Consider the following 26007-nt stretch of genomic DNA (forward strand, 5'->3'; position numbering starts at 1 on the left):
GTCCACCATTGCCTTAATGGTTTTCAAGCTGTATGAGTCCATGTGCCATCCAGTCTGCTTCCAACTGGTTGCTGTCTGAGAAGGGTGGGAGAGTACTGCTTGCAGTGAGGGGTCATGGGACAATCAGCTGTGCCAGGCTACTAAAAGGACATCTATATCCATTTAGTTTCTTAAGGAGGAGGCTTGTGACCCTTACAAGCAGAAGAGGGTATTGCTTTGTCTTTTTCCATTACCAAGGATCCCTCGTGCCACAGATTTTGCTTTCGCAGAAGCACCTGCTTTGCACGGTTATCACCAAGTTGCTGCTGCTAGGCATGTGGGAGTTTGCCGGCTCCTTATCTGTCTGAGTGAGCTCTCCATAAAACTGAGGAAATTGTTAAGGAGATATGAGCAAGATGTCTTGCATGTTCCTTCTGCTAGATACATGAAGGGCTGCCTGCCCCTGTTTCTCTGGCTTGATAGTTTGGAAGAAAGGCAAGGTGGCTGGCATATCCGCTGTGGCAGGCTCACGTGTGGATAACTGCTGGACAGATGCGACTCTGTACACTCTGGTTCCCTTAGAGGATGCCTTGCAGGTGTTTTCCTAATGACCTCTAGGGTTAAATGGGATTAAGGAAAAACTAATGACAAGGGCTTTTCCAGGTCCTTTGTACGGTTCTGGGAATCCAGGTCTTCTGCTGTGTCAAGTTGAACAAGCAATACAAGGGAAAAAGTGGTGGCATTGGGTTTTTTTGTGGGAAGTGGCTAAACTACTCAAAGGGTGACTGTGTTACTTTGGATATCTGCTGGTGACCTCCAGTGGAAGAAAGCCTAGCTGTTGGCTGGAGGTGCAGTGCTGAGGTGATGCTGATGTCCTTTCCATGGATGTAGACCCATCACTGTTTCTGAACAAAGAATTATTCTCAGCTGTGGCCACAGAGAGTGGTGATTTGCTCTGGGCTGGTGGCGTTCTTCAGTTGTGCATCTAGCTGGCTCTGCTCAGTGTTATCACACAGTCCTCTTGACAGGCCTGGTAGCTGGAGTTTTCCTATGTAGTAAACAGAGATACCTTTCCCTTTCCCCCGAATTTGACTGCATGTACAACAGGCTGGCTGCCTTACTCCTTGTGCTGTCTTTGGAGGGGTCTGCCTGTGATGATGGGGAGATCCCAGGGTGTGGCACATGGTTGTTTCGGGGTGTAGATGTAGGCTGCTCCGAGAAGGGTACTCAAAGTGCAGTGTCTGCCTCTTGTGAGTTACTGTGAAGGGTGGGGTGGCCTGGAGGTGTTGTCCTTGGGGGCATCCCCCTGGGGTGCTCCCAGGTTGCGCTGGTGTGAAGCCTGTGTGAACAGACAAGGGATTGGAGCCAAAGAGCGTTACTTTGGTTGGCACTCTTGGGGAAGAGGTGGCTTCAGTGTATTACGTCGCTGTTTAAAACAATAGCGTGTATACTTGGTAATAAAAGTCATATTTATTCTGACAGGGCATTGTACAAGTCATTCTAACTGATTTAATTCCAAGTGAGGTGTCACAAAACAGCGAAAAAGGTAAAATGAGGTCAGTTGCCTAGAGGGCACAGTCAACGAAAATATCCCTAAATTCCTTACTTTCAAAGAGGGAGGAGATCTGAGCACCTCCAGTGAAAATACCTGACAAGGGTGGCAGAAGCTGTAAAGTATATAGAAAATTGAGAAAATAATATAATTTGGGTATACGGGTATTTGTCTTTCTTTGAAAGTCTTCTTTTCATCTTTATGTTAAAATGTGTTGTAAATTTCCTGTTAGTTTCTACTTCCCTTGCCATTGCTCTGTTGACTTACATTGTAGGTTTTAAACCCCTTTGATGCTGACAAGTGTATGATTCCATATCTGTGTCAATCTGTCAGCACTGTATAGTCTTTGTAAACGTAAGGCTTTGTCCCAGGTGCCTTATTTTGGCAAAGGAATTATTCTTTTATCCTCTGAGATAGAATTGGGTACTTACACAATCAAATATTTCTTGTCTCCAAAGAAACTTAAGATTGCAAGTGTGCATTTTCAGTGCAGAAAATATTAAGAAGGCGTTTACTTTTAATACCTCTGGTAGGAAGGGGCTCAACTGCGTCACCCTGCCTGAGCTCAAAGGATGTATTTGTCACCCGGCTCAGGCCCAGAGATCTTCAGTCCCTTCATTGCCTCCCCAAAACTGTTGGTATGTGCTGGTTCCCTAATTTTTAGGGTGTGTTAGGGGAGTGCCTCAGAGCTGGAAAGCCAGCAGGGACCTGCCCGGCGTGGCGAGTTGACACGAGGGTTGGGGAGGGGACAGAGTAGTCAGACAGTGCAGCCTGGGAGCTGGGAGTGAAGGACTTGTGGGGTGCCCTGCAGCTTCTGCTCTGGTGTGCCTCACACGTTGTTCCCTTCGCTGTCTAGAAACGTCTCTGTTCTGTGCACCCAGGTCAGGCCCGTTCAGGCTGTGTTTCCTTCCTCCCTCCCCTTCCCCGCAAATTGTAGGCTTAGGTCACTGTCATAATGTGATGTTTTCAAATTAATTAAAATGGAGTTTTCGTATGTGACTTAATATTGCATGCAGCAAATGTTTTTTTTCCCTGTGTACATATGATACTGTATAAAAACATATGGTATTAATTTGTAGAAGATGGGTCTCATAATGGGAGGTACAGATGTCTAGCTTGGGGAGCTTGGTCCCGTAAATAAAAATCATGGATAGTAATACTTCAGAGTGCATAACATGGCTCTTGTTCTTCTGTACGCGGTGTGTGCACATATGGCAAAAGAAAATAGGAATTTTTATTTATAAAAGCATCTGCATATGGATTGTGCCTTATTTCAGATTTGATGTGTTATATGCCAAGCACTGTATTTCATTTTCCTTGATTATTATTGGGGTCTGTAATCATAGCTGCTTAGTGTTACGAGTAAGTGCTGTTTTTACCCTGTTTACACAAAGGAATACGTCTAAAGTTGAAGTCAGCAATTTAACCTCTAGATACATGGGGAAAGTTAAAAGAGTACAATGTCATTTTTATTTGCATTTTTTGCTGGCAGTTAACCCTCCACTGAAGTGTTTTGTTTGGGAATGCAGTGTAAGAGTTATGGCTAATATTAGTCATGCAATAATTTTAAAAAGGCAGATTGATGTTACTTTATATAACTGATTGACATCTTCCAAAATAGACTGATACCTTTTTAGAACAATAATCATGGAGAACATTATCGGCTGCAAAACCATAGGTGGCACCTATATACGTTGATTTAGAAACTGGTATCTTGCATGTTTTTAACATGCTGGTAAAGAAGGGGGTGTTCGTTAGGAAGGAAAACAAAGGATTTTTCTGAATAATTTCTAATAAGAATTATCTAAATTATTTATACATCTAAAAAGTGACAGTTTTTTCCTTTTTTTTTTTTTTTTTTTTATACTTACTACCAGCATTTAATGTTTAAATCCCAGAAGTCTCACAGTCCCTGCCTGCATCCTCTTTTTGATGAGTGTAATTTAAACTAAAGTTGGTAAGAGCTCTTTTGGTCTTCTGTTTCCGTACGTCTGGAAACAATTTTTTTCTCACTTTACTAGCAGCACTTTTTTTTTTAGCTGCAGAGCAAGCGGTGACTGTCAGCCTTCCCTTTCTGACCAGTCTTGGACATTTCCTCTTGCCCGCTTAAAACATGATGACAGTCTTCCATGACTGTGTTAAGTTTTGATGAACTCGCTGCCCATGTACCCACATGGAAAGGAGACTGCTTACACCAAAAAAGAATGAGATCTAAGAATAAAGAACAAAAACATGTAATGCTGTTAGTGGAAATGAGAAACAAGGATTACATGTATAAAATTGTGATCAACTAATAATAAAATACATATGGGATTTTTTTTAGGGTTTGGTTTTAATTTTGAACAGTTGTTCCTATTAAATGATTGGTATTTAATTTGCATGTTTTGTTTACTTTTTCTTATTTTCCAGTGTTTGTTTTTTTTCTGTTTTTCCCCCTATTGTTTGGTTTGTATTATGTTCTCTTTGTTTTTCCCCTCTCCTGGAACAAAACAAACCCCCTTTTAAATCCTTACCATTGAAGTTTGTGTTGTTTGTTTTTTTTTATTCAAGTCCTGATGCTCAGACCTTGTGGACAGGTGGCATGGTAGTGAACGCTATGGTAGGCTAGCTTCCAAACTTGCACATGAACTCATCTGTATATTCAGATCGGTAGCTGTACATCTGGATACTTAATTTGTAAGTGAAAGGATTCCTATGCATGCAAGTACCAGTAAAGCTTTGCAGGGAGCTTGGTTGAAAAAAATACATGTGTTTATCTCTTTTCTGCTGATGTTCAGAAAACAGAGGTGGTAGTGAAGGGAGAGAGGGAAGGAGAGAATCTGTGGTCCCGAGTTGCCTCCTGCTTGCTTGGTTGTCTACTGACATTTAAAAACTACCAGAAATACAAGGAGGGGAGGGAATATATTAATGTAATTCTCTTTTATCTAGTGGGGTTCCTGCTGGGTTGTAGGACCCCACACCTTTGGAAGTGCTTGTTAGCGTATGTAATAGAGAGGGCTGCAGACAGTTCAGTTGTTACACCCCAGGAACAGGTATTTCCCAGGACTATTTGCTTAGAAGAAGGAATTTGGTAGGAAAGGAGACGTTGCAAAGGCTCACGGCTTTAGCAGTTGCCCTTGAAGATAAAAAGTAAGAATTGTGACTGGGTGCCCTTTTCAGTCTCTTTTTCTTTTGCTGAGGTGACAATGGAAATTGCTGCTGCCCTCTTTGTGGGGTGGGTCTGTGGGGAGGGCGTGTGAAGCAAACAGCTGGATCAGGGCAGAGCTGCATTGCCCTCCGTCTCTGCCATGGCACACTCTGCCTGGCTTCTACTAGAGGAGTTCCTCAAAAGCAGGTTTGCCGCATGTGCGGAGACACATGCAATGATGTTGTGTTAGCTCCTCTGAGAGAAGGTGAAATCCCAGCGACCACCTTTGAAGCTGCTTGCGAACACCTCCTTCCTCATGCTGAGCCCGAACTAAACCCGGATGGTCCATCCCTTGCAGTATCCTTGAGGCCTCCCTCTCTCCTACCCCCTTGCCTTCAAGGATGCTTCTTAACAGCATTCTCTCTGACATTTTGCTTCTGAACAGACCTGTATCCCTCAGTATACTTGAGTGCTGGCCCACCTTGCGCAGTGCTGCTCTCCTCAGCCCTTTCTGCTTCCTCCTTGCCCTCTCTCATTCAGCTTCTGCGAAAGCACCCTTATCTGCTTTGCTTACTGGGTCTTTGTTAGTGGTTTGTTTGGACAATGAAAACAGTTTCCTTACAAAACGTCTTTAGACTCCTGCACGGATTTCCTTGCCTGCTGTTTGGGAATGCTCAAATTGTTTTACGATTTATTCTGAATGTAAGGATTATACTGTAATAAATTGACTATGAATGCGTGCCAATTTCCTTCAAGCATAAACAAAATTACTGAATTGTGCTGTAGGCCTTATATTTGCAAGTAACAGGGTTATAGGTCTAACTAATAGGTCCTTTAACATGGTAAGAGCTAATGTTCTTAGAGAGCTAATTGCTTTTAGAGGCACAGAAGTGACTCCAATATCATTTCATGGCTGTAACTGTACTTTACTAGATGGTCCTGGTATTTCCCAGGATAGCTTAAATCGGGCTTTGTGGCCATGCTTATTTTTTTCCACTGTGAAAAGAAAAATAAATTATTTAAATCTTTCCTCTCTGTGCCTCTCAATAATGGAATTACAAATACTGTATCTATTTCACTTCCTGGTTTATTCTCTTTGATATTTGTGGAGCCTGAAGTAATCTCACACAGGCTTTATTCTCTTCTTTGGGAGAAGATTAGTTCCAGTGGTTCTCTTAGAAGATTACAGAAAAAGTGTACTTTTAAAATGTGTATGATGTGTTCAAATATTTTCCCAATAAGCAGCATGAGGGTTGTTACAGAGAACATATTTTGCATACATTTTTGTAATTGATATGAATTGTAGAGAATGAAAAGAATCAAAATTGCAGAGGAAAACCTCTGTGTCCATATGAAGCCAGGTGATACAGAAGGCATTTGGAAGGAGTGAGAAAGGCAGATCAACTGACCAAGGGTCAGAGCCAAACATGTGACAAAGGAGATTCGAGTGAGGCCATTCCTTTCCTTATTTTCCTAGCTGTGGGCAATATGTTTTCTTTAAAACTAGAGCTTTAAACACAATTAGGGTTGTATGTAACGAAAATATACTGGGTGTCTGTTGAGTTTGGAGACTGACTTCTGTTTTCACTCGGCGGGACCTGAGGTTCTGTAAGAAATTCCAACTCTTCCAAAAGTCTGCACGAGTTGCAAACCTGCTTCTAACGTGATGCCACTTGTGTGATTGTACCTACACAGGTCACCCAGGTTCCCTCGTCCCCTTGTTCTCCCCTCTGTTGGATTTTGCACTCCCAGGAATAGCTGTTTCTCTTTCTAAAATGTATGCTTTTGAACCAGAAATTTCTATATGTGGGCAAAAAATAGGAATATGTCTTCAAAGCCTTTGAGAGTCTTCGTTCAAGTTGTATGAGAATTAAAATGGTCAGAATGGCAGGACCTGAGACAAAAAGGTATACTTCATTTTGTCGATACAGAAGTAAAACACAAACTGATTTCTTCTGATACTTCTCAGTTTAGCTAATTGTTATAATTTTATTGCAAGTCTGACAATGTGTGATGTTCTATTTAAAGCTCCGAATCTGAGTCCATGAGGCTCACCTTTCTCTAAAAGAAATAAGCAGGCTTCAGTATTTTATTGTTGGAGAATGAAGATAAAAGCATGCACTGAGTTGAACAGCTCAGACGCTGGAATGTAGCAGTCCCCCCAAAACCAAGGAAACACAACTGGTGCAGTCATTTTGTGGGGGACAGGCTTCATGGCTGCAGTCATCAATCCTGAATTCTTTCTCTGTTTGTGTGGAGTGGAACAAGATCGCGTTTATTCTGAAACAGTCTGGAATGGCATATCGAATGACTCTTTTTGCAAATGTTCAATAGTATATATGTTACGGTTCTAACACTTTTTTTGATAATAAATCATTTCACATCATCAATCATACACAGAGGCCAATGATCTATACCATCATTTTAGATAGGGTGTGTATGTGTATCAGTTTACCATAATTATAATTTATCTAATAGGAAGTAGAAAATAGGTAGAGTCTACATGGCTGTGTAGGAACATGAGGTCCTATTAAAGGAAATGTCATGAAATATTTTAATCTTCTTAGAAGTGCTGCGTATAGTTCAGGCAGATTAAGTTTTGGCATCGTATCTGGAATCTCCCATTTCTGGTGCAGTGGATTAGAATATTAAGTGTAATAGTCTGTGTCATTGCCATAATTTCCTTCCTGTTTTCTTCAGTTACAGGTTGGGGTTGGGAAAGGAGGAAGGTCATGTTCACCAAGATAAAAAAAAATCTTATGCAAATAGTAATGAGGATGTAGCTGGAAGCAGTACAGTGTGTATATATATATATATATATATATATATATACTTTTTACACTTATATGTATGCTTTTTAGACTTACAGTCCAGCAGCCCTAACTTTTGCCTGCTTTGCATTTATTATTCATGGAGGGGTTTAAAATGCCAGTTTGTGGGGTTTTCTGGGTTTTGGTTTTTCTGGTTGTTTTTTTGTGGGTTGTTTTTTTGTTTTGTTTTTTTTTTTTTTTTAATCTCCAGAGCAGTTTTGAGCAGGTATTAACAGCGGCTGATGGTATTACAAAAAATCCTAAGAGACCTGATTCTCTTTGCTCAGCCTTTTTTATGCTCATTTAGAGAGTGAGTACTGTTTTATATCCTCTCTGCAATCACTTTGTACTCTGTCTTTGGAAGGAGAACAGAGCTTTGCCTCAGTTCCTACTCCTCTGGCTTTTCTTTGGAGCTTAAGGCGGATTTGGGCAAGTTTGATTGCAACTGACATTCAAAATGTCCCATAAGGTCACAGAGCAGCCAAAATAAAACTCTTTAAGTTGGGAGAGAAGGGATGCTAAGTGTGTCAGTTCACCAAAAATACTGGAAATTATGTTGATTCATTGCTGTTATCTTTGCATGTTCTGTATGACACTCTTGAAAAGTCTGAGTTGCAGGAGAGTTTGCAGTCAGTCATGGAAAGAATAAAGTATAGAAAAGGTAGAAAGGAAAGGATGCAGTTGTTGCAACGAGTAACAAGATTTAGGAGCTAGAATGAAGAGCAGAAGTACAAGCCTAGACTGAAGTTTCTCTAATGCTTTCTAAAAGTTACAAAGCACTTTGAAAGGGGTGAGAAATATTTTTGCATTTTTCTGGAGACCAAATGTCCAGACTTGCGTCTTGGTAGGTACTGCTCAGGGGTTACCTGCTGCTTGTGAAAGACAGTGATATTGGCTTCTGTTTGACAGGAGGTTTTAGCTATCAATGAAATAGAAAGAATCTTCTTAATATGTTAAGCCATATAAAAAGATGAAGACATTTACATTTAAAAAAAATAATTTAACTTCAGTTAGGTAGTGTCACTATGGCTTTATGCAAAATCCAGTTACTTTAGGACAACCTGCTTTGATGGGCACATCAATTACAATTTGATTTTTTTTTTAAGAGAAGACTTCGAAAGATGCTCAAAGCTGCACTGCAAAATACTGGATACTGTGCAAAGGGGTGGTGTGACAGAAAGAAATTTCTTAAACAGGTTGAAACCATTAGAATAAGTGATATGGTAATAAAAATTCTTGATTTAACACATCCTTGGAATCAAGGCCTTGCATTATCTTTGTGTCTGATCTTTGGGATGCAGCTTTGCCTAGAAACTGTGAAAGATCAGGATGCCCTTCTGTAGGCGCCGTGGCTATAGGAAGGTCTGGCAATCACTTCCCAGGCCAGTGTCCCAGCCAAGAACAGGGAGCTCAAGCCAGGCAACTGCTGTAGCCATTAGATTTGAACTTTCTTGGTTAATTCAGTTAAGAAGTCTTAGCACCTTGCAGTGCTACTTGGCTTTTTGAAAGGAGGGGGGAGGGATGGGGGGAGCTTTGGGCTTAGGAGCTTTACTTATTCCCACACTTCTGTAGCTCAGCCTTCAGGTTGAGAAAGGGGACAGGAGACCACATTGTTTCCCTCTCCTTATCTTTTTAGTTGTTTAGATTTGAAAGGACTTGAGAAGTCCTGTATTTATATTTAAGAGCACAGCATCTCATGGATGTGATTGCATAGTAAATAGTTTTCAAAATGGGCTGCAGTACCCATAGGCATTTTTTAGTTGTTTAAATCTAGTTAGCTGTTGTACAAACTTAAAATTACTTACTCGAATTACTGCTTAACTTTGTAACTCCTATGTCAACAAGATAATTCTGTTTTGAGAGTGCTACTCTATTTATAGCCACAGTGCTGGAGTCTGTCACAAACCCACAACAGCAGAGCTTCCTTTTACCTGCCTTGCAGTTGCTATGGGTCAGATCTCTATCTTTAATGCTCTGTGGTCCAATGGTGAAAGACTCCAGACATCTGAGATTTGTTCTTGTTTCTGTCACTGATTTGTACCATGAATTTGGACACCATGCTTCACCTCTCTGGGAAATACCCATGCCCTTTTTTTTTGTCCCCTCTTACAGCCTTTGTGTATCTTGTTTCTCAGGTTGTTAACACACCTAACCGTGTGTTGGTATGATGCTCAGAGTCAGTGAGCCCCAGTATCAGCTGAGGTATGGCTGCAATAATACTACTAATAGCTTTTACGGAAATGGCCAAACATACACTGGCTTTGGGAGTGATAACTCCCTTTGCACGGGCATTTCAGGAGCTGCTGCTGTAATGTAGCTGTAGTCGGGTATGTTTTTGTCATTTTATATAACTCTGGAAGTAAAGTGCTAGTTTATTGGGGTGCCAGAGTGTATCTGTAGGGGCTGCAGTGCTCAGGACATTGAGGGTACAAGAGCCCCAATAGCAGTGGTTAATGGCCAGGATTACTTAAAGAAGCTTTTAAGGCCAAGCATACGAGGATTGTATTTTCAGTGTACAGCTTAAGGAGGTATAATAGTCCAGTTCGACAAGTAATTATATCACTTGATAATGCAGTGCTTTTTTGCACTGTTCTCAGTGCTGGAAATTGGCTGATGCAAACAAATGTTTGTGAAACTTTTAGTCTTGTAGAACATTGAATTGGCTTTCAGTTTGGAACCTGTTTAAAGACAATGTTTAAGACTCCCCATAGGCTTTGTTAGGCAGCTGTGGAAAAGGACCATATCTGTTTAACCCCAAAGAGTTGAATCCTAATTGAGGTTAAACCCAGTAATTAATCAGATGGCCTCTTCCCTTGTTCCACTCGTGACAGTTTTTATTCAGGAAAGATTCAGGCCTGAATATTGAATTCCAAAATTTGGCAAAAGTGGGTGGAAAAAAGGACCCTGTACAGAAATTCCTAATTTGTAGGCAAAAAAGGTGTTTCCTGCTCCTCCTTTTCACCTGTGTTTCAGCCATTGTTGCATTGTTTTTCAGGAAGAAGATAACAAGATTATAGAGACTGGTATCTTTTTGCTTTACATTCATACAGTATTTAGTAGCTGGACTTTATCCTTTCCTGGAGTCGGTGAGCTCTCCTGCAATGATCCTGTTAGAGGAACTCCACTTCTTTTTCAGCAGTGTTAATCTATTATGTTTGGTTCAACAGTGTATTTATATTCTGTAGTTTTTATGACCATCAACATCCTTGCATTTAGTACTTCTGCCTTTTGGTATATTTACACATCTAATATGTGCATACCCATATATATAGTATATAAGAATACCATACAGTTATGATGTTTGTATAGCAATGTAGAAAGATCATATTCAGATCCAAAATTAGTGGCTAGCATTATAGAAATGACGAAGAAGATCATCTTCTCATCACTCACTGGTTTAAAACACAACATAGTCCTTAATTCTTGAGTGAGAAAAATGGAAGTAAGGGTAAAACTAGCTTTCTGCATACTGAATTTATTTGAACTGCCACTGAAAGTGCACCTTACTAACTGATTAATCTCTAGCTGCTGTAGTTTACACATGACAAGTATCAGTTATGAACTGCTAAAAAGGCACTGGAACAGACAGGGAGATTTAGATTTCACAGGAAGGAAAACAAGAAATAAAGACAACTGGACTACCATAAAGTAACTATCGATGAAATCAAAATCAGGCTGACAGAACCTGAGAAAAATTACGTTATTATGGTGCAAAACAGCAATTAATGTGATGAATCATATTTTCTTACAGGCTGAGAAAGGACATAGTTGGTCACAAAAGGAGAGGCTGAAGAAAATATTTGTGCACAGTTCTTATGATAGAGTCATAGAATGGTTTGGGTTGGAAGGGCCCTTAAAGATCATCTAGTTCCAAACCCCCTGCCATGGGCAGGGACACCGTCCACTAGAAGTACTCTTCCCTTAAGTACTTGCCACAACATGAAGCTCATCAGCGCTTAGTGAAATAACCTAAATCTGGTTTCTTTCCTTGTAAATGTAACAAACGGTATTCATTAAAAGAATTGTTTTTAAAGGTTCCCCTCTGGAAGAGCCAGAGTGCTTCGCTTTGCATCCTTGATGTTTCTAATAAATAAATGCATCTCCGGTGGGTGGAACAAGAAGATTAACTGTGGTAAGAGACTGCAATAACTGCATTGAAGAATGGGGTTTATACCTGGGGGCTCAGTTTTGTGCTGAGATAAATAGGCAAAAATCTCATTGGCTGCAAAGGGCACTTGTCTGAGTATCAGAGGTCAGAACTGGCTGTGTAATTTGGAAATGAGAGTATTGCACTGCTCCCTTTTAAGCTATTTGAAGAGTAAACTATTTACTAATGATTGGAAATAGATGTTAATAAGATTTTAATAGAGAGTGTTGTTAGTGAAGATGTTAATGGAAATACGAGTTTTCGGGGGGGGGAGGGAACTGCTGGAGAGTAAACTTGCCATTTAGTAATCTAAAATGCTAAATGACTAGTGTTTGTTTGAAAATTACTTTAAGTGACTGTTTGTTAGCAGTAGCTTACATTTTCTGGGGGAAGAAGAGAGATCTCCTTGAAGATACTTGTGAAATGCAGCTGCGTTTTTTGAATTTTAAATAGAAAAAATGAACACCTAAAAACTTTTAAGAATGTGCTGCAGAAGTAACATATTTTATGCAACCACAGTAATAGCTTTTTTGTAATGAACTGTGCTTATTTCCTACCGATTTAGTTTTTTTTGAAAAGCAGTCTTCTACAAAATTTTAAAGCTTACAGTATGGGGTATTTGAAATAGTTTTTTAAGTTTGTTTTTTTTTTAATGAGTCTTTCTGTGAATGTGGGATTAATTATTTTTAAAAACATATGTCTCCTCCAGATTTGTTATAATATTATTACTAAGACTGATTGCTTTTCCCCTTCTCTCTCTTTTTTTTTTCCTTGGCCTTAACTTGTTCCCACCTATGCATTTTTATTGTGTGATATGCAACTAGTGCTTACTAAGCATATGTTTGGAGAAGGACTGAATTTAGTGGAAGGTCACAACAGAAATCCCATGATGTTGGTCTTGTCAACAGATAATCTAAAAATAAAAATCTTAATTGGCAACCTATTTTTCCTTATGCTGTGAATTTTTTAGTTTATTCTTCTTTTCTCATCTATACCAACCTTATGGTATCAAGACTGTCCTCGTTATCCTCAAAGGGTCTTTCTTGTTTGCGCCTCTTCCTGCACAGTGGTTCGTAGGAGTGGCAGAGATGAGTATGCCTGGAGCCACCGCTGTGTGGATTATGCACCAAATACTGCTTCACCGGTGTCTTTCTCTGGTGGGGTATTCAAAGCAAGAAACGTTGAATCAAGTGAAGTGAAAATAAGATCTGACCCACTCCAATCAGCTAAAGGTTTAGCTGTTGTTCTGTCCCAGCCTGAGCCTCTCTCTGTCCTAGCCCATAGAAATGTGAATTGTGGATGTGGACAAATGCATGTGGCTTTGAAAGGTTTTGCAGTTCAAACAGTAACTGGGGACTGGGGGTTGATCGAGTCCCATGAGGGAAGATGAGGAGTGGATGGAAGATGGTGAGTGGAGTGGGAGCAGTGTGGCAGCGGCCTGTAGCCTTGGCTCCTGAGGAGCAGTTGGGGCTGCCAGCCGTGAATGGGCCTAAAGCAACATGGATTTTGAAGGAGAGATTCACAGCAGAGCAGTGAGGTTTTTGTGTCAATATTTCTTGGAAGGTTCCTCTGGTCATTCGTGTCCTCCTCTTTCTGAGGGCTTTCATGACGAGAAGTGGCATTAGTGCCTGCTCAAAGTTGGGAGTTGCTGTATTGATTCATTACTGAGAGATGGAAAGGTCAGGCCGGGAAGGGCCCCACAAGAAAAGCAGCTTATGTTTGGTCAAGTAGACCAGGCCTGTGCCCAGCGATTGAAGATCAGGGCGCAGTCTCTGAGAGTTAATGGCGTGTTTTTAATGTACAGCAAATGCTCATAGGACCCTGAAAATGGCCTTGAGTCATCTGTGCTGAGTATCAGCTGTGCATTTCAGGACACAGACTTCTCTTCCCTGAGACAGGACTTAGTCTGGGGAAGGTAACGAGCTGGCTTTTTTGGAAGGACAGGAGGAGCACTGCCCTGGAAGCGTGGCACAGAGCCATGGCCTGCTGCAGCGTACCCCACCTCGCCCTACCAGAGCCCCTCAAAGTGCATGCTTTTAACATATTCAATCTGTTAGTTTTATCTTTTGCATGGTGTGCTGTGGTGGTTAAATTTCAGCTGAGGTGGGTCAGTGAGAGCAGGTTGTTCCAAAGGTGAAGGGCCACTCAAGAGCTGCTGAGCAGGTCTGCAGGGTTAAACTGAGGGATGATAAGCTGAAATCTGACCTCACTTAGGCTGCAGTTCAAGTGCACAGAGTCTGTGAGAGGGACCCAGTCTGCTCTAAGCACCTTCAGCTGCAGGAGGAGGGAAGCCTGGGCAAGGTCTGGGAAGCCCGACTTGCTTGGCCATGCTCAGCACTGGGGATGCTTCTAATGCAGCGCCATGAACATCTTTCTGCAGTGATTAGTGTTGGATTCACAAGCAGCACAGGTCACACACAGGACATGCCTGTCAGGAGAAGTTTAAGAACTGAGATAGCTAAATGGAGAAATTGTGCATGTTACCCAATAAATACTACTACCAAGATGTTATTGCCGTTGATGCAGAAGCTAAATACTCCTTTATATATTTCTTTTCCTGGGCTTTCAAGTAAGGGGAGGTTAAGGAATGGTGTTGGGGTGCATATTAGCTTGGTAATTCATTGTCATTTATTAACTTGTACCTGGAGCAGAGAGGCAGGGCGGGTGGAAACTCACAGTCCTTCCATAAGGCTCTTTACCTTTAAAGGCAAAGTCCATACAGTTAGTATTTCTTATCAGAGAATCAAGCATGTATGGTCTGAAAGGATTTGTGACTTGGACACACAAGGGGCTTATCTTCAGAGAGAAAGGTATGGCTTTTTTACTTAGGGGCAGCTAACAAGCGTCAGTTGTCCCAAGATAAAACGTAAGGACGAGGTGCTTTTGTTTTAATTCTAGATAAACTTGCAAAGTCAGCCAAAGACAGAACTTAATTTACTGCATTTACTTTGTGATAAATCCACAATGCTTGATCTTTGATATGTTTTTCTCTTGGAATAGGTGATATTTATTACTTAACCGCAAACCATGCCTTCTTTTTTAGAATATAGAAACAAGTTTAGACATAAAAGACATCTGAAGCTGTTCCTGAAATGTTAAGAACTTACTATTTTTTAATACAAGGAAGAATTTTGAAATACTGTCATAATAGTACAGTAACTTAGTTTAGAAGGGGCCACTGGAGATCATCTTGTCCGATATGCCCCCCACTCAAAGTAGGGCCAAGTTAGATCAGGTTGCTGCTCATGTAATCCACTGATAGTCTGAATCAGTTTGTGGCTTTTGTTTTGGTATATTCGACTGTGAGGATGACCTGTAACTTCAACGACATCATTATAACCTTTGCACTTTTTAAGAGGAGTTCTTTGCTAGGCCAGTGGTAATTTTTGCCAGTGACTTAATGAGGTCCAGATGAGACCTAGAGGTTTCAGCTTGTTGGTTTCTTTTTTTCTAGTTGCAGCTATACTTAAGATGAAAGATCCCTCTTGAAAGCAACATACATTTGGCAGGGTGAACCAAAACCTAGTAACATCAAACTATAAAAATGGTAAGCTTTCAGTCAAAGAGGAATCAAGATAGAAACAAATAGTGGCCTTTTATTAAACTCACCAGTTTACTTCTCAAACTGTAACTTCAATAATTCTACTTTGTCCTTGCCCAGCTGTAATTAAGGTCATAGATACCAGAGGAAACATTAATAAAAAATAAAAGGAGAATAGCAAAGGAAAAAAAGTAAGGGTACTGTCAAGCTATAAGAATTTACTCAGGCAGAAAGGCACTTCTGAAAAATTCATTATGAACAGTAATGCTAGGAAGATATGTACCATGAAGTTTCTGGAAGTGACTGCTGTGAATTGAATTAGAGGTGTGGTGTAACTAGGATTACTAGAACTTGGATTCATTATTTCATCTTTAATACAGACTCCTGTGCCATTCCAGATTAGGAGATAAGTCTAGCAGAAATATTAAATTAAAAATATTATTCCAGATACTAAAAGTAATTTTTAATATCTTGGTTTGCTTCTTGACAGTAGTTTGCTTTGATACTTTGACACAATTCATCACTATCTGCCTTCACAGATATTAATATATCCTGTATCTTAAAATGCTAACCAAGAATTGCTTTTTGGTTTATGTTTATAGCCGTCGGTCTGGCCAGTATACAATGAACCATGACCATTCCAAGAAGACCCCTGATGGAGCATCATTTGACCGCTCAGGATCCCAGGACTCCTTGGATGAACTGTCTATGGATGACTACTGGAAAGAACTTGAAAACATCCATGAAACAAGAGGAAATAATCATGAGGAACGAGTAGCACTTGTAGTGAAAGAGCCAGATGGTAATGAAATCCGTTCTTGTGAATGATCATCACTTTACTGATTTACAGATTTTTCTTTAAGTCTTATTTCAAGAGATGGCACCCACCAAACACACTTAAATCAAAAAGGAGGTCACTCTGCTGAACATCTGCTTTGAAAATTCTGTTGCCTCTGATGCATATCGCCAGAAGCAGGCAGTGCCCTGAAGGAGAATTGTATTGGGGATAAGTAAAAGGCTGTTTTCCTTTAAATGGTATTTGCAGAACATCAGAAAGGTGCCTGTACTTGCAAATCATAACAATTGAAGCTTTATTTGCAGTTTACTTTTAAACTAACTTACCCTTTCACTCTTTGTGTATGTTGTTCATTATTGTAGCTATTGTGGATAGAAACCTCTCATGCTTTAGAAGACAAGCCAATGATTAACCCGTTTAAGTTTAGTGAGTAACTTTCTGTGCTTGTAACTATTGTGACTGTTCAGTTTTATTATTTTTCCTTCTCAAAAACATCGATTATGAGCCACTCCTGAGGGCATGATCTTAGAGGAAGTTGGGCAATTTCTTTATTTTTCTTGTCCTATCAGACAAAAGAGGAGTAACGTCCTTAATTCCATTCTTCTCAAAAATTATTTTTTAACGGTGTAGTATCTGCCTCTCTCCCATTCTTACAAGAGGCCCACAGTCTCAGTAAATTACAATGGTGAGTTTCACATTTTGGTATGGCCTCTACATGAGTGCAAATAACATGCTCCCTTAGCTTTCAAAGGGATTTGCACTTCTGCCTCCCTAGGTGTTTTGAAACATCACTGCTATTTACAAGTGCTCTGAAAAGCAACTTGGCCTCTGGAGAAGGCAGCAAGACTCTGAGCCTGTGTGCCCGAGGAGCAGGGCATATGATGGAGCTGCGAGGCTTTCTCCAGAGCAGCAGAGCCCATCATTCTGCAGCGCATGAGCTTCTTCTCTTACCCCAGCTCACTGATGCTGCTACACCTTCAGGCTCTGCACTCCAAACCCCACCATTTTGTTTTTTATTTATATATAGCCTTCTTTCCCCTAGTTACTACTCCAACTTGAGCCACTGACTCTGGCATGAAGCCCAAGTGAGTCAGCACAGTTGAGTTGATCACCTTGAGCAGATGTTGCTCTGCCTCACACCTTGCCTAATGTGCAGCACCTCGCTTGGGTACAAGTACTCCTGAATGTGTGGGACACTACACCTGGGTGATGGGCCTGCCTGGGTAGGGGCTTGCTTGAGATGCGGCCATGCAAAGGCAAGGCAGGGGAGAGAGGAGATATACCTTGCTCACATCTGCTCTGGAGAATGGGTGTAGCCCTTCTTTCCAGCCCTAATAACAAAATCTGAGAGAGTTTTGTCAGAGGCTCGGGATTTGGCTGCATGGCCATAGCAAAATTCATACTTAAATTTTTGTGTCTGTTTTCTGAACACTGTTAATATTCAGGTTCCACTTGGATATGCACTGGGCACTGTGGGAAACTGCAGTCAATAGTGAAGTTGACATGCCAGCTTTGGAGTAATTTTAGATATTGATAAATGGAAATGTTGCTTGAACATTTGAGAGGGTTGTTGGCATTCAGCACAAGCTCAGCTGCTACAGGCAGAACTTAGTGTTTTAAAGAAAGTATCATTAGAGAGATACTGATTTCAGAAGCAGTTTTGCCATCAGTGACAGTATTTAATAGCTTTCTCCTCTTTCATGTGCAGTCATCTGTCAATAAAGGATACCTTATCAGCTATAAGACTAAAGCAACAATTGTTTTGTGGGCTGTCAGCAGGCTGGAGACCATGTCATAAGAACTGATTAAAAAATAGCATTAAGGTGCCTCCTGTAGCCTGGTTTGTCCTTCATTAAATTGAGCTAGTGGAGGGCTGTAGGATTAACGTATCAAGAAAAGTGGGCAGAACCATGTCAATAAGGGAGCTAGGAAGATTGAGGATTGAACTAAAAAGCAATGAAGCAGCATTCATCAGAGGCTTTCAGACTTCCCCATACACATTTATATCCAGGTACATTTATAAAATGTTATATGATTTAATAGAAGTGCTGTAGGTTATTATAAAGATTGCCCCATAGCAATCTGTATCAGAGTAACTATTTTAAAAGCTTTGATATCATGTTAACCCTTTTGAAGCTCTTTAGAAACAACACCTTTTTTCCAAGTCATGATAGTGTAAGTAATTGTTCATAATTGTGGATCCCCTTAGTACTTCCCCTGTGAACTGCATTAACTGTATCATGCCATTAACATCCAGTGTGCTTAACAGTACTCGGAAGCCAACGTTTATGCCTTTTTCTCTTCACCTTGCTCAGAGGGAGAACTGGAAGAAGAATGGCTGAAGGAGGCAGGTCTGTCAAATCTGTTTGGTGAGAGCTCTGGCGACTCCCTGGAAAGCATGCTGTTTCTGTCCACGCTGACCCGAACCCAGAAGGCAGCAGTAGAAAAGCGAGTAGAGACTGTCACACAAACCATGAGGAAAAAAAACAAACAGCACCAGATTCCTGATGTCAGAGATATCTTCAAGCTACAAAATGACTCAAAGGGAAAAGTAAGTTCCTGTTCATAGTTTTCTTTGACTCTGGCAGAGAGAAGAGAAGGACATGTAGGGGTGGGGGGAGAGGAGAGGGACACACAGCACAATGCTATCAGTGGTGGAAAGCATGGCGAATTGTGAGGGGATTTAACTTCCTCCTTCCCCCAACAGCTTCCCCTCCTTTGGCAACTCCTTTCAAATTCAGTAGAGGTGAAATGTAGTGGGGAGAGTTTGTAAGCTCAAATGTATGTTCTGGAGGCACAACTTCCCTTTCACTGTTCTACTTTGCATGTGTTTGCAGAAAGGATATTAACTCCATAAAAGCTTTCCGGGATCTGATTTGGAATTGACTACACCTAAAAATAACAAAATCTAATACCAGAGCAATTTAGGTAAAATATCATATAGCTTAAAGCAGTATAATTTCCCTTTCAAGTATGTTATTTCAGTAAAGCACAAGAAATACTCATGTTCCTGTATTTAAGCTACACATTGTAATGTTTGAAAATCATGTCACAGTGTTCAGTAGACTTCTGTGTCTCTTAAACTATGTGTTTTGATATTGATGATATCAGTGAGAAGTAATGCAAACAGACAAATGATTGTAGCCATTTAAGGTGTATAAACCAGAAGGTTAGAATATTTATTAAACATAGAAGTAACTGAAAAAAAACCCCAATGCTTTTAAACTTGTCTCCTTGACTGAAATAAAATAATACAAGTGTAGGCCTTCAAACCTATACTGCATTCCTTTCTCCAAAGCAACATAATTATTCAGAAATCATTGCTTGTGGTTATTCATCTAATCTGTCACAGCAAGCCTGTAGTGAAGTAACTTCTACAACCTCCCTAGGTAACTTGCCTCAGTGCTTTGTTGCTCTTCCATCATTAGAAAGCTTTTTATGTAACAAAAGAGGACTGAAGCCATCTGCAGCTGTATGAAGTCATTACAGTTTAATAATAGCCTCTGAAAATCCTGTAACCTCCCTTCACCTGGAGGAAAGCAGGAGGAAAGGTAAAACAATAGCGTTGATGTTTCACATCAACGCAACAATTGTATTGATGTTTCTACTACCTTTCCTGTCATATTCCCAAAGAGAAGCTAGACTTTTGGTACCTTGATAGCTTCCCAGTCTGCTTCTACTGCTCTGTGAAACAGTAATAATTTTCTGGGCAGTCATGCTATCTTCTTCCACCTCTTGAAGTCCCCAATTTAAAAAAAAAGTAAATATACAGATGTGTGTTGGTAGGAGAAATCTTTAAAATTTGAATTTTTTTTCTCAGTAAGTATGGAGTTATGCAGCGCTTGAGTAAAATACAGTTAAAAATTCAGAGTGCTAAACATTCATTGTTGATTTGAGTGGTCAAAAAGATAATAAAAATAATATGTGGGAAAAAACCTATATGGGTATATGTATACCCATATATACATGGGTATAGATTGTCTACATGTTCTGAAATATTTTTTTCTGTAGTAAGTGTCATCCAGTTCATAGAATGTGACAAATCTTGAGACTGGGTAGTGCAGCACTGTAGAAAGGAGAAGATGGTTCAAATCCTTTCCTGTTTTGTTGCTCTTTGAAGTGTCCTAGTTTTGCTGTTGGGAATCTAAGCTGTAAGTACAGATATTACTGTCAGGCCACCCTGCAAAAGGGATGGGATTGCTCTGTAGGGGGAGCAACCATGTAAGATTTTGCAAGAGGAAGGAATTTGGACTGAGGCAGTCAAATTGTCTTCTCCAGATTCCCTTTCCATATCCTTTCCAGTGCAAACTATGGCTTCAGGTCAAAGACTACATTTTCTTATTCTTTGCAACTCTGGAAAATTAAGTCTTATACCCACTTAGCTTTTTAGGAAGAAGGGGAATGGACTTAATTACTTCTTTTTTAACTACCTAGATTTCAGATCCCCTTAGACTTTGCAAAGAGTTTTCTACCGAAACACAAAGGTGTGCTTCTGCATACCCCTGTATTGCAGGAGTATGTGTTTTAATCCTGCACAGAATCAAAGGAGTTTCTACAACCATGCATTTGGTTTTTATAAGCATGCATATTTATTGTTCCTTTCTTAGGTCTGTGATGGAAGTGAACCCTCAACTGTGAGAACAAGTGAAAACAAAAATGAAACACAAGATGGAACCAAAGGTAATGCTAAACAACTCTTTTTTTGTTTGTTTGTTTGTTTGTAGGCTTTCAACTACACAAGCTACTACGTAGGTCCATATTTCAAGAAACTTTTCAGCAAAAGAAAATCAAATTTTATGAGAAACCTGTTCTGGCCTGTGTATCTGTGGTGTAAAATCTTTAAGTGTGGCTGCACATAGTGTCCTTTGAGCCATCTGGTGTTACCAGTGATAATCTTATAATCATCTGGGAGAAGTCTCTCATAGCCTATGTTTAGGTCTTTACTGATCCTTAAGTTACCCTTCTGGTTTATCTCTACTGTATGGAACAGGAAATGAAGCACTATACATAAGCTCATCAGTGCATACAAGAGAACAAAAACAAATGGACTATAAATATCCAAAAAAAGTGAGAACTGGCTATATATCTGCAGCTCAAAATGAAAGCAAAACAGGGAAGGAAGAAAAAAGTTGTTGACTTTTTTAAGGAAAATGGAAAGGAAATAGCATTCTGTGTGTGTAGGACAGGGTTGTGTTCAACAGCATGTGATTACACAAAAGGGGTGCAGTACCCATGGAAGACACCTCCTTCTCACTGCCAGGTAGGACAGAGCATCACAGAAATCCTTATCTGATTCCATAGTTTCTGTTTTGACAGTATGAATTTTGATGAAAGACTTTGACAAAGCTTTCTGCTGTTCTTTAAGTCCAATAATAAATGGGTCGCTGCCCTGCATCATCTTAGGTTTCTTCAAAGTTGGGGTTGCACCATGTCTGTTATACCACCATACCCATCACTGTAGAGATCAGGATATTAACTGGTAGCCATTTAAGCTTTAAAATACTGCATTGCTGTTCTGCATTGTTTGTATGATGGGATTTTTTTCTTTTTCTGGGGGACTGGATAGCATATAGGTGTTACACTGAACCCTGTAGCCACTTAAATAGTCAAGCAGGCAGATCAAGTTCCCTACTGCAAGTTCCTTACCTGTAATTAAGCCACCAAATAAAATTCTGCTCCTGTTCTAGAATACTGACTAGTAGTATTCTGGAAAAATTGTTACTTGAGGATTAGACTTAGAAAACAGCAACAGAGAATACAGGATGTGCATGGAAATTGAAGTGGGAGATATTAATATAAACCAGCCCTGAATATGGCCAAATCTGTGTGTTTCCAGAAGTGCTGTTAATCCTTCCCGCCCTCCTCTCAGCAAACCTCACTCCAATATGAACAGTAAAAAATTGGGAGGACTGCCAGACTGCTGGTTCAGCACAAGGGAAGGAAGAGGTGCCTGGTGCTTGTGTCAGTAAACTGCACTGTAGGATTCAGAGCTGGAAAATTACCAAGCAATTATTACAGAGTTTTTATCACATCTGGTTCTTTTTTTCCTGTGGCCCTGATGAACCCTTCAGAAATGGGAAGTTCTGAAAGGCAAATCCCATATGCTAGCTCTCCTCAGCACAGATTGTGATGTGGATGGCAAATGCAGCCTGCTTATATCCTGATACACTTCTGCTCTTGTCAACATGCTAAAAGTGGGCTCTGCTCCCAAGATTGGAGCAGGAAGAAAAAAATCAGTTCAATCTGCAGTCAAACCATGCAAGTTCAGTGGTGTCAAACGCACTGCACCTGTTTCAGTGCTGTGCTGTGATCTTTCCTCCAGAATGATGAGCAAATTAGCATTATACAAATGGTGAATGAATTTAAGGCAAAAAGTAAACAATGCCTGATATTTCAGAGATACTAAATATTTATGAAATCCAAATCCAAAGACATTAGTTTAAAATGGAAACCCCCTTTGACAGAGAAGTAGTACCAGTTTTACCTGAAAAATATGAGTATCATCTCAGACATTATAAAAAAATCTAAAGCTTAAATTCAGATGTCTTAAAACTGTTAGAGTGGATGACTCTGGCCCTTCTCCAAAGGTGATGACTCTGTTCCTAATTTGGTATTTGAATGCTGCATTCCCAAATGCTTCTGCCAGACTGAAGTTGATAATGGTTTGCCCTTAGAGCATATATGGGCTATGTGAACCTGCGCTCACTCCTCCTTTCTTGCCAGTCTGACACACCTTGTTTCTTGCCTAAACAATGTAAGCAAACTCAGGGAATAATACAAAACCATTATGTTTTTATTCTTTTCTGCCTGATCCTACTCAAACAGAACAGTTTAATGAGTTCCCGAGATTTTTTTGTTGGTAGATGCATATTTGAGGTTTTTTGGAAGGACCTTCAGTTACTGGCTTTAAGTGCCTCTTTTTTTCATGTAGGAACAGAATGTGTCTACAGAAAACAAAAAAAAAGTTCAGAACCATGTATTAAGCTGTCAAAAGACATTATCATTTTAACAATCCATAACACTCACTAAAGACCTGCAAATCTAGCAATATGTTCAACAGCTACAGAAGAAAAAAAGTAATTCTCTTTGGAAGCCTGTGAAAAGGAGTAAATAACCGTGTTGGTTGAGACATCTCAAGAAATAAAAAGGAAAGAATAAAGCAGATGAAAAGCTAAATACTTGTTAGCTTAAATAGGGGAGCAGCAAAAGTCAGTTTACTGTGGGACTGCGGTTGTCCTGAACACGTGGGATTAGCTACAAGGGAAGAATGTTAGATAAAACCTCTGTATAAGGGCAGTCTCAAAACGTAATGATCTGGCAAATGGATGAAAGAATTGCATGTACTATGTGTAACATGAGGGAAAAGAGCTGTAATGTTTGCTTCCTGAAAGGGAAAAAGACTGAAATGTGGTTATATTTGTTAATTAAAGAGTTTTCATTTTACATGATAAATGTACATTTTACATGCTTTTCATTTTACATGATAAATGAGGAATCTATGGCCACAGTGATAGCGTGTTACTGAAAAGATTACAAAGTTTTTTTTATTTTCTATTTTAAATCATCTATGAATTAGCATTTTAGAGAAATGCTTTGTCAGTCAAAAAAAAAAAATCAGCCATTCTACACTTCCAATTATAAATTAAGATCTGTCAGCATAGCTCCATCAGGGTATGCTCTAGATTCTCTAGCAAAACTAGGAAATAGCAAAGCTGACACTTAAGCTATTTCCATGTCCTATTAAAAAGAAACCAAAACATAACCCCCACCCCGCTCCTGAATAATTCCCATCATTTTATGTGATCTTTAAATAGCACTGTGAGACAAGAAAAGTGTACAGGACTACTGTAAAAGACGGTTTCCACATCCTTATAGACAATATTTACATTTTTCTGTATCACACTTGCATTTCTCTCATGAAATACTGCATGTAGTTGGCAGGTTGGCAGAACACCAAAGCTGCTTCCTCTTACAGCTGCTTCCTAGTTAATGAATGCACAACAATAGGAGCAAGGCTATACGACCAAGAAGAAACTCCCCACAACAGCAACATTTCCAGACATGTGCTGCTTAAAATGTGCACAGCATTATCAAGACATCTGCTTTACACGGCACCTTCGTATGACCAGAGGACTGAAATAGGAGCCACTGCTTTATTGTTTGTTAACATCAGATCCCTCCCAGGCTGGTAGGAAGTATGTAGGTCACGTATAGGCCACATTAGCATGACAAAAGTCTTGGGGGTACAGGGAACAGTTTTCCTTTAGTTCGGATGCATTAAACAGTTTACATGATATATACAGATAAACACACAGGGAGCCCAAAGATCAAAGCCAGGGATGAATTTGACCTTGGATATGTTTGGTTACTGAGGTCTCGCATATCTCTTTACCAAAAGGAGCAGCTCTAGTTTCAGGATCAGCTTAATCTTTAGTGTATGCCCCAGGCATCTTTCGGGGTCTATGGAAAGTGAGCAGAAGCCACTCTGGAAAGAGCAAGTGGCAAGTAACACGCACAACAGGCAAAATTCGGAAATATTTTATTCTACTTCTCACAGCATTGCTTGGTTGTAAGTAGAGTCAAAGTGTTAACTCAAATCCACTTCTCTGTCTGGAAGTGTCTCAGCTCCAGATCAATTAGACTGACATGGGAGTGGTTGTGTAAAGCACTGTGCCCTACCAGAGAGTGGTTGTGGTGGCTGCAGGCACTTGCCCATCAAGTCCCCTGGCCCTGGCAGACTGAGGTAGTTTTCAGGACTCACTCTAAAGAATATCAGAGTCTAGTCTTGGTTTTGTGTCTTTCAATTAGATGCAGATAAGGTTCAGAAAAAAATTTGAGTTGGTGTAATTTTTTTTTTTTTTTTTAAACTTGACACTTCATATGTTGTTTGGGTTGCATGCTTGCAGCTCAGCTCTTTGCAGACTGCTGAAAGTATCAGTGTAGAACAGCACTTCCCTGACAGCTTCTCTCTTAATCAGCCTATCTGCAGCCTTTCCCCTGCTTCAAGGTCAAATGTTGCTGTACCTATAGCTATTTTCTGGGACTTTTTTTCTGGCTTGGCTTAGCATAGTTATTCCAAGCCATACAAAAACTTCCCCCAGCGGTGTGAAGAAATTAATCTATTACGTTACACAATATTCTTATACCAAAGCATATGCAGTGCTTATGGTTCTCCTCCTCACCTCACATCCATTTCCATCCCACTTTTCCTGCACTTGTGCTGTGTTAGTTTTGAACAGGATGTAGTCTCCTGTGAGTAGGATCCAGTGACAGAATTATGGTCCCACTGAAATGAGCAGGGTTGCTTTGTTTATATTTGCCCTGGTTTTAAGAAAGTCTGAATTGCATCACAAATACTCGCGCGGTATTTGTAATGTCTTTTACAAGGATCCTAGTCCTGGATGTATCCTTTAAGAAGTACCACATCACAAGAGAGATGGTAGAGAGATCAGAATCCTTCTCTGGCTAAATTGATTTGATGCTTTGTATGAAATAGTGTTATTTACAATATAATTTTGCTCTTGCTTCTTTCATGATATATTTTAACTTCAGACTGAAAAGCAATGGTTGATTTACTATGAAATTAGACTACTTCTTCTAAAAGCAGAACTGCCTCTCCCTTTTTCTCCTGTTGTTTTGTTTTGGTTTTTTTTTTTTTTAGAACATGTTTTCTTTAAAATTGTCTAGTGTTTGATTCCTTTAAGGAACAAAGAAAGAGAAGTAAGGCCACTGCTGTATACTTAGTCTTTCCCTGTATCATGGAAACATGTCCAAACAGTTTTGAGGAATCTAGACTCTTCAGACAGAGGTGAGGACAGGAATGTTGGGACAAAGACATGATCTGTGTACTCCCTGTTATTCCCAGATGTTAATGCTTTGGGTCATAGAGGAAACATTCTCTTTTGCTTTTGAAATTTTAACAGCAGAAAGAATTGCTGATTTGGTTGCAGAATGATATAGTCTTTGAGGCTGGAAAGTTTTTGATGGCAAGAAACTTCTGATGCCAAAGCTGTTTGGCTCTGGAAGATTCTGGGAGTCTGCTGCTCATTTGAGGT

At 40.0% G+C, this 26007-nt stretch overlaps 1 protein-coding gene across 6 annotated transcripts in view; it reads left to right on the forward strand.

The window, feature by feature from the left end:
- ARHGAP18 (Rho GTPase activating protein 18) overlaps positions 1–26007 on the forward strand; it is a 99439-nt gene that overhangs the window by 43151 nt on the left and 30281 nt on the right. For 5 of the 6 annotated variants that reach the window (XM_030022275.2, XM_030022273.2, XM_030022272.2 and 2 more), the window contains 3 exons: positions 15759–15958; positions 18268–18503; positions 20560–20632. In XM_030022275.2, the coding sequence (XP_029878135.1) occupies positions 15781–15958; positions 18268–18503; positions 20560–20632 (487 nt within the window). In that variant the 5' untranslated portion in view covers positions 15759–15780. Of the gene's footprint in view, positions 1–7383; positions 7403–15758; positions 15959–18267; positions 18504–20559; positions 20633–26007 lie in introns of those variants that run through there. The other variant, XM_041125269.1, reaches the window with a different exon arrangement.

This window comes from Aquila chrysaetos, chromosome 8 (genome assembly GCF_900496995.4).
Source record: "Aquila chrysaetos chrysaetos chromosome 8, bAquChr1.4, whole genome shotgun sequence".
In the NCBI taxonomy this organism is placed as follows: Eukaryota; Metazoa; Chordata; class Aves; order Accipitriformes; family Accipitridae; genus Aquila; species Aquila chrysaetos.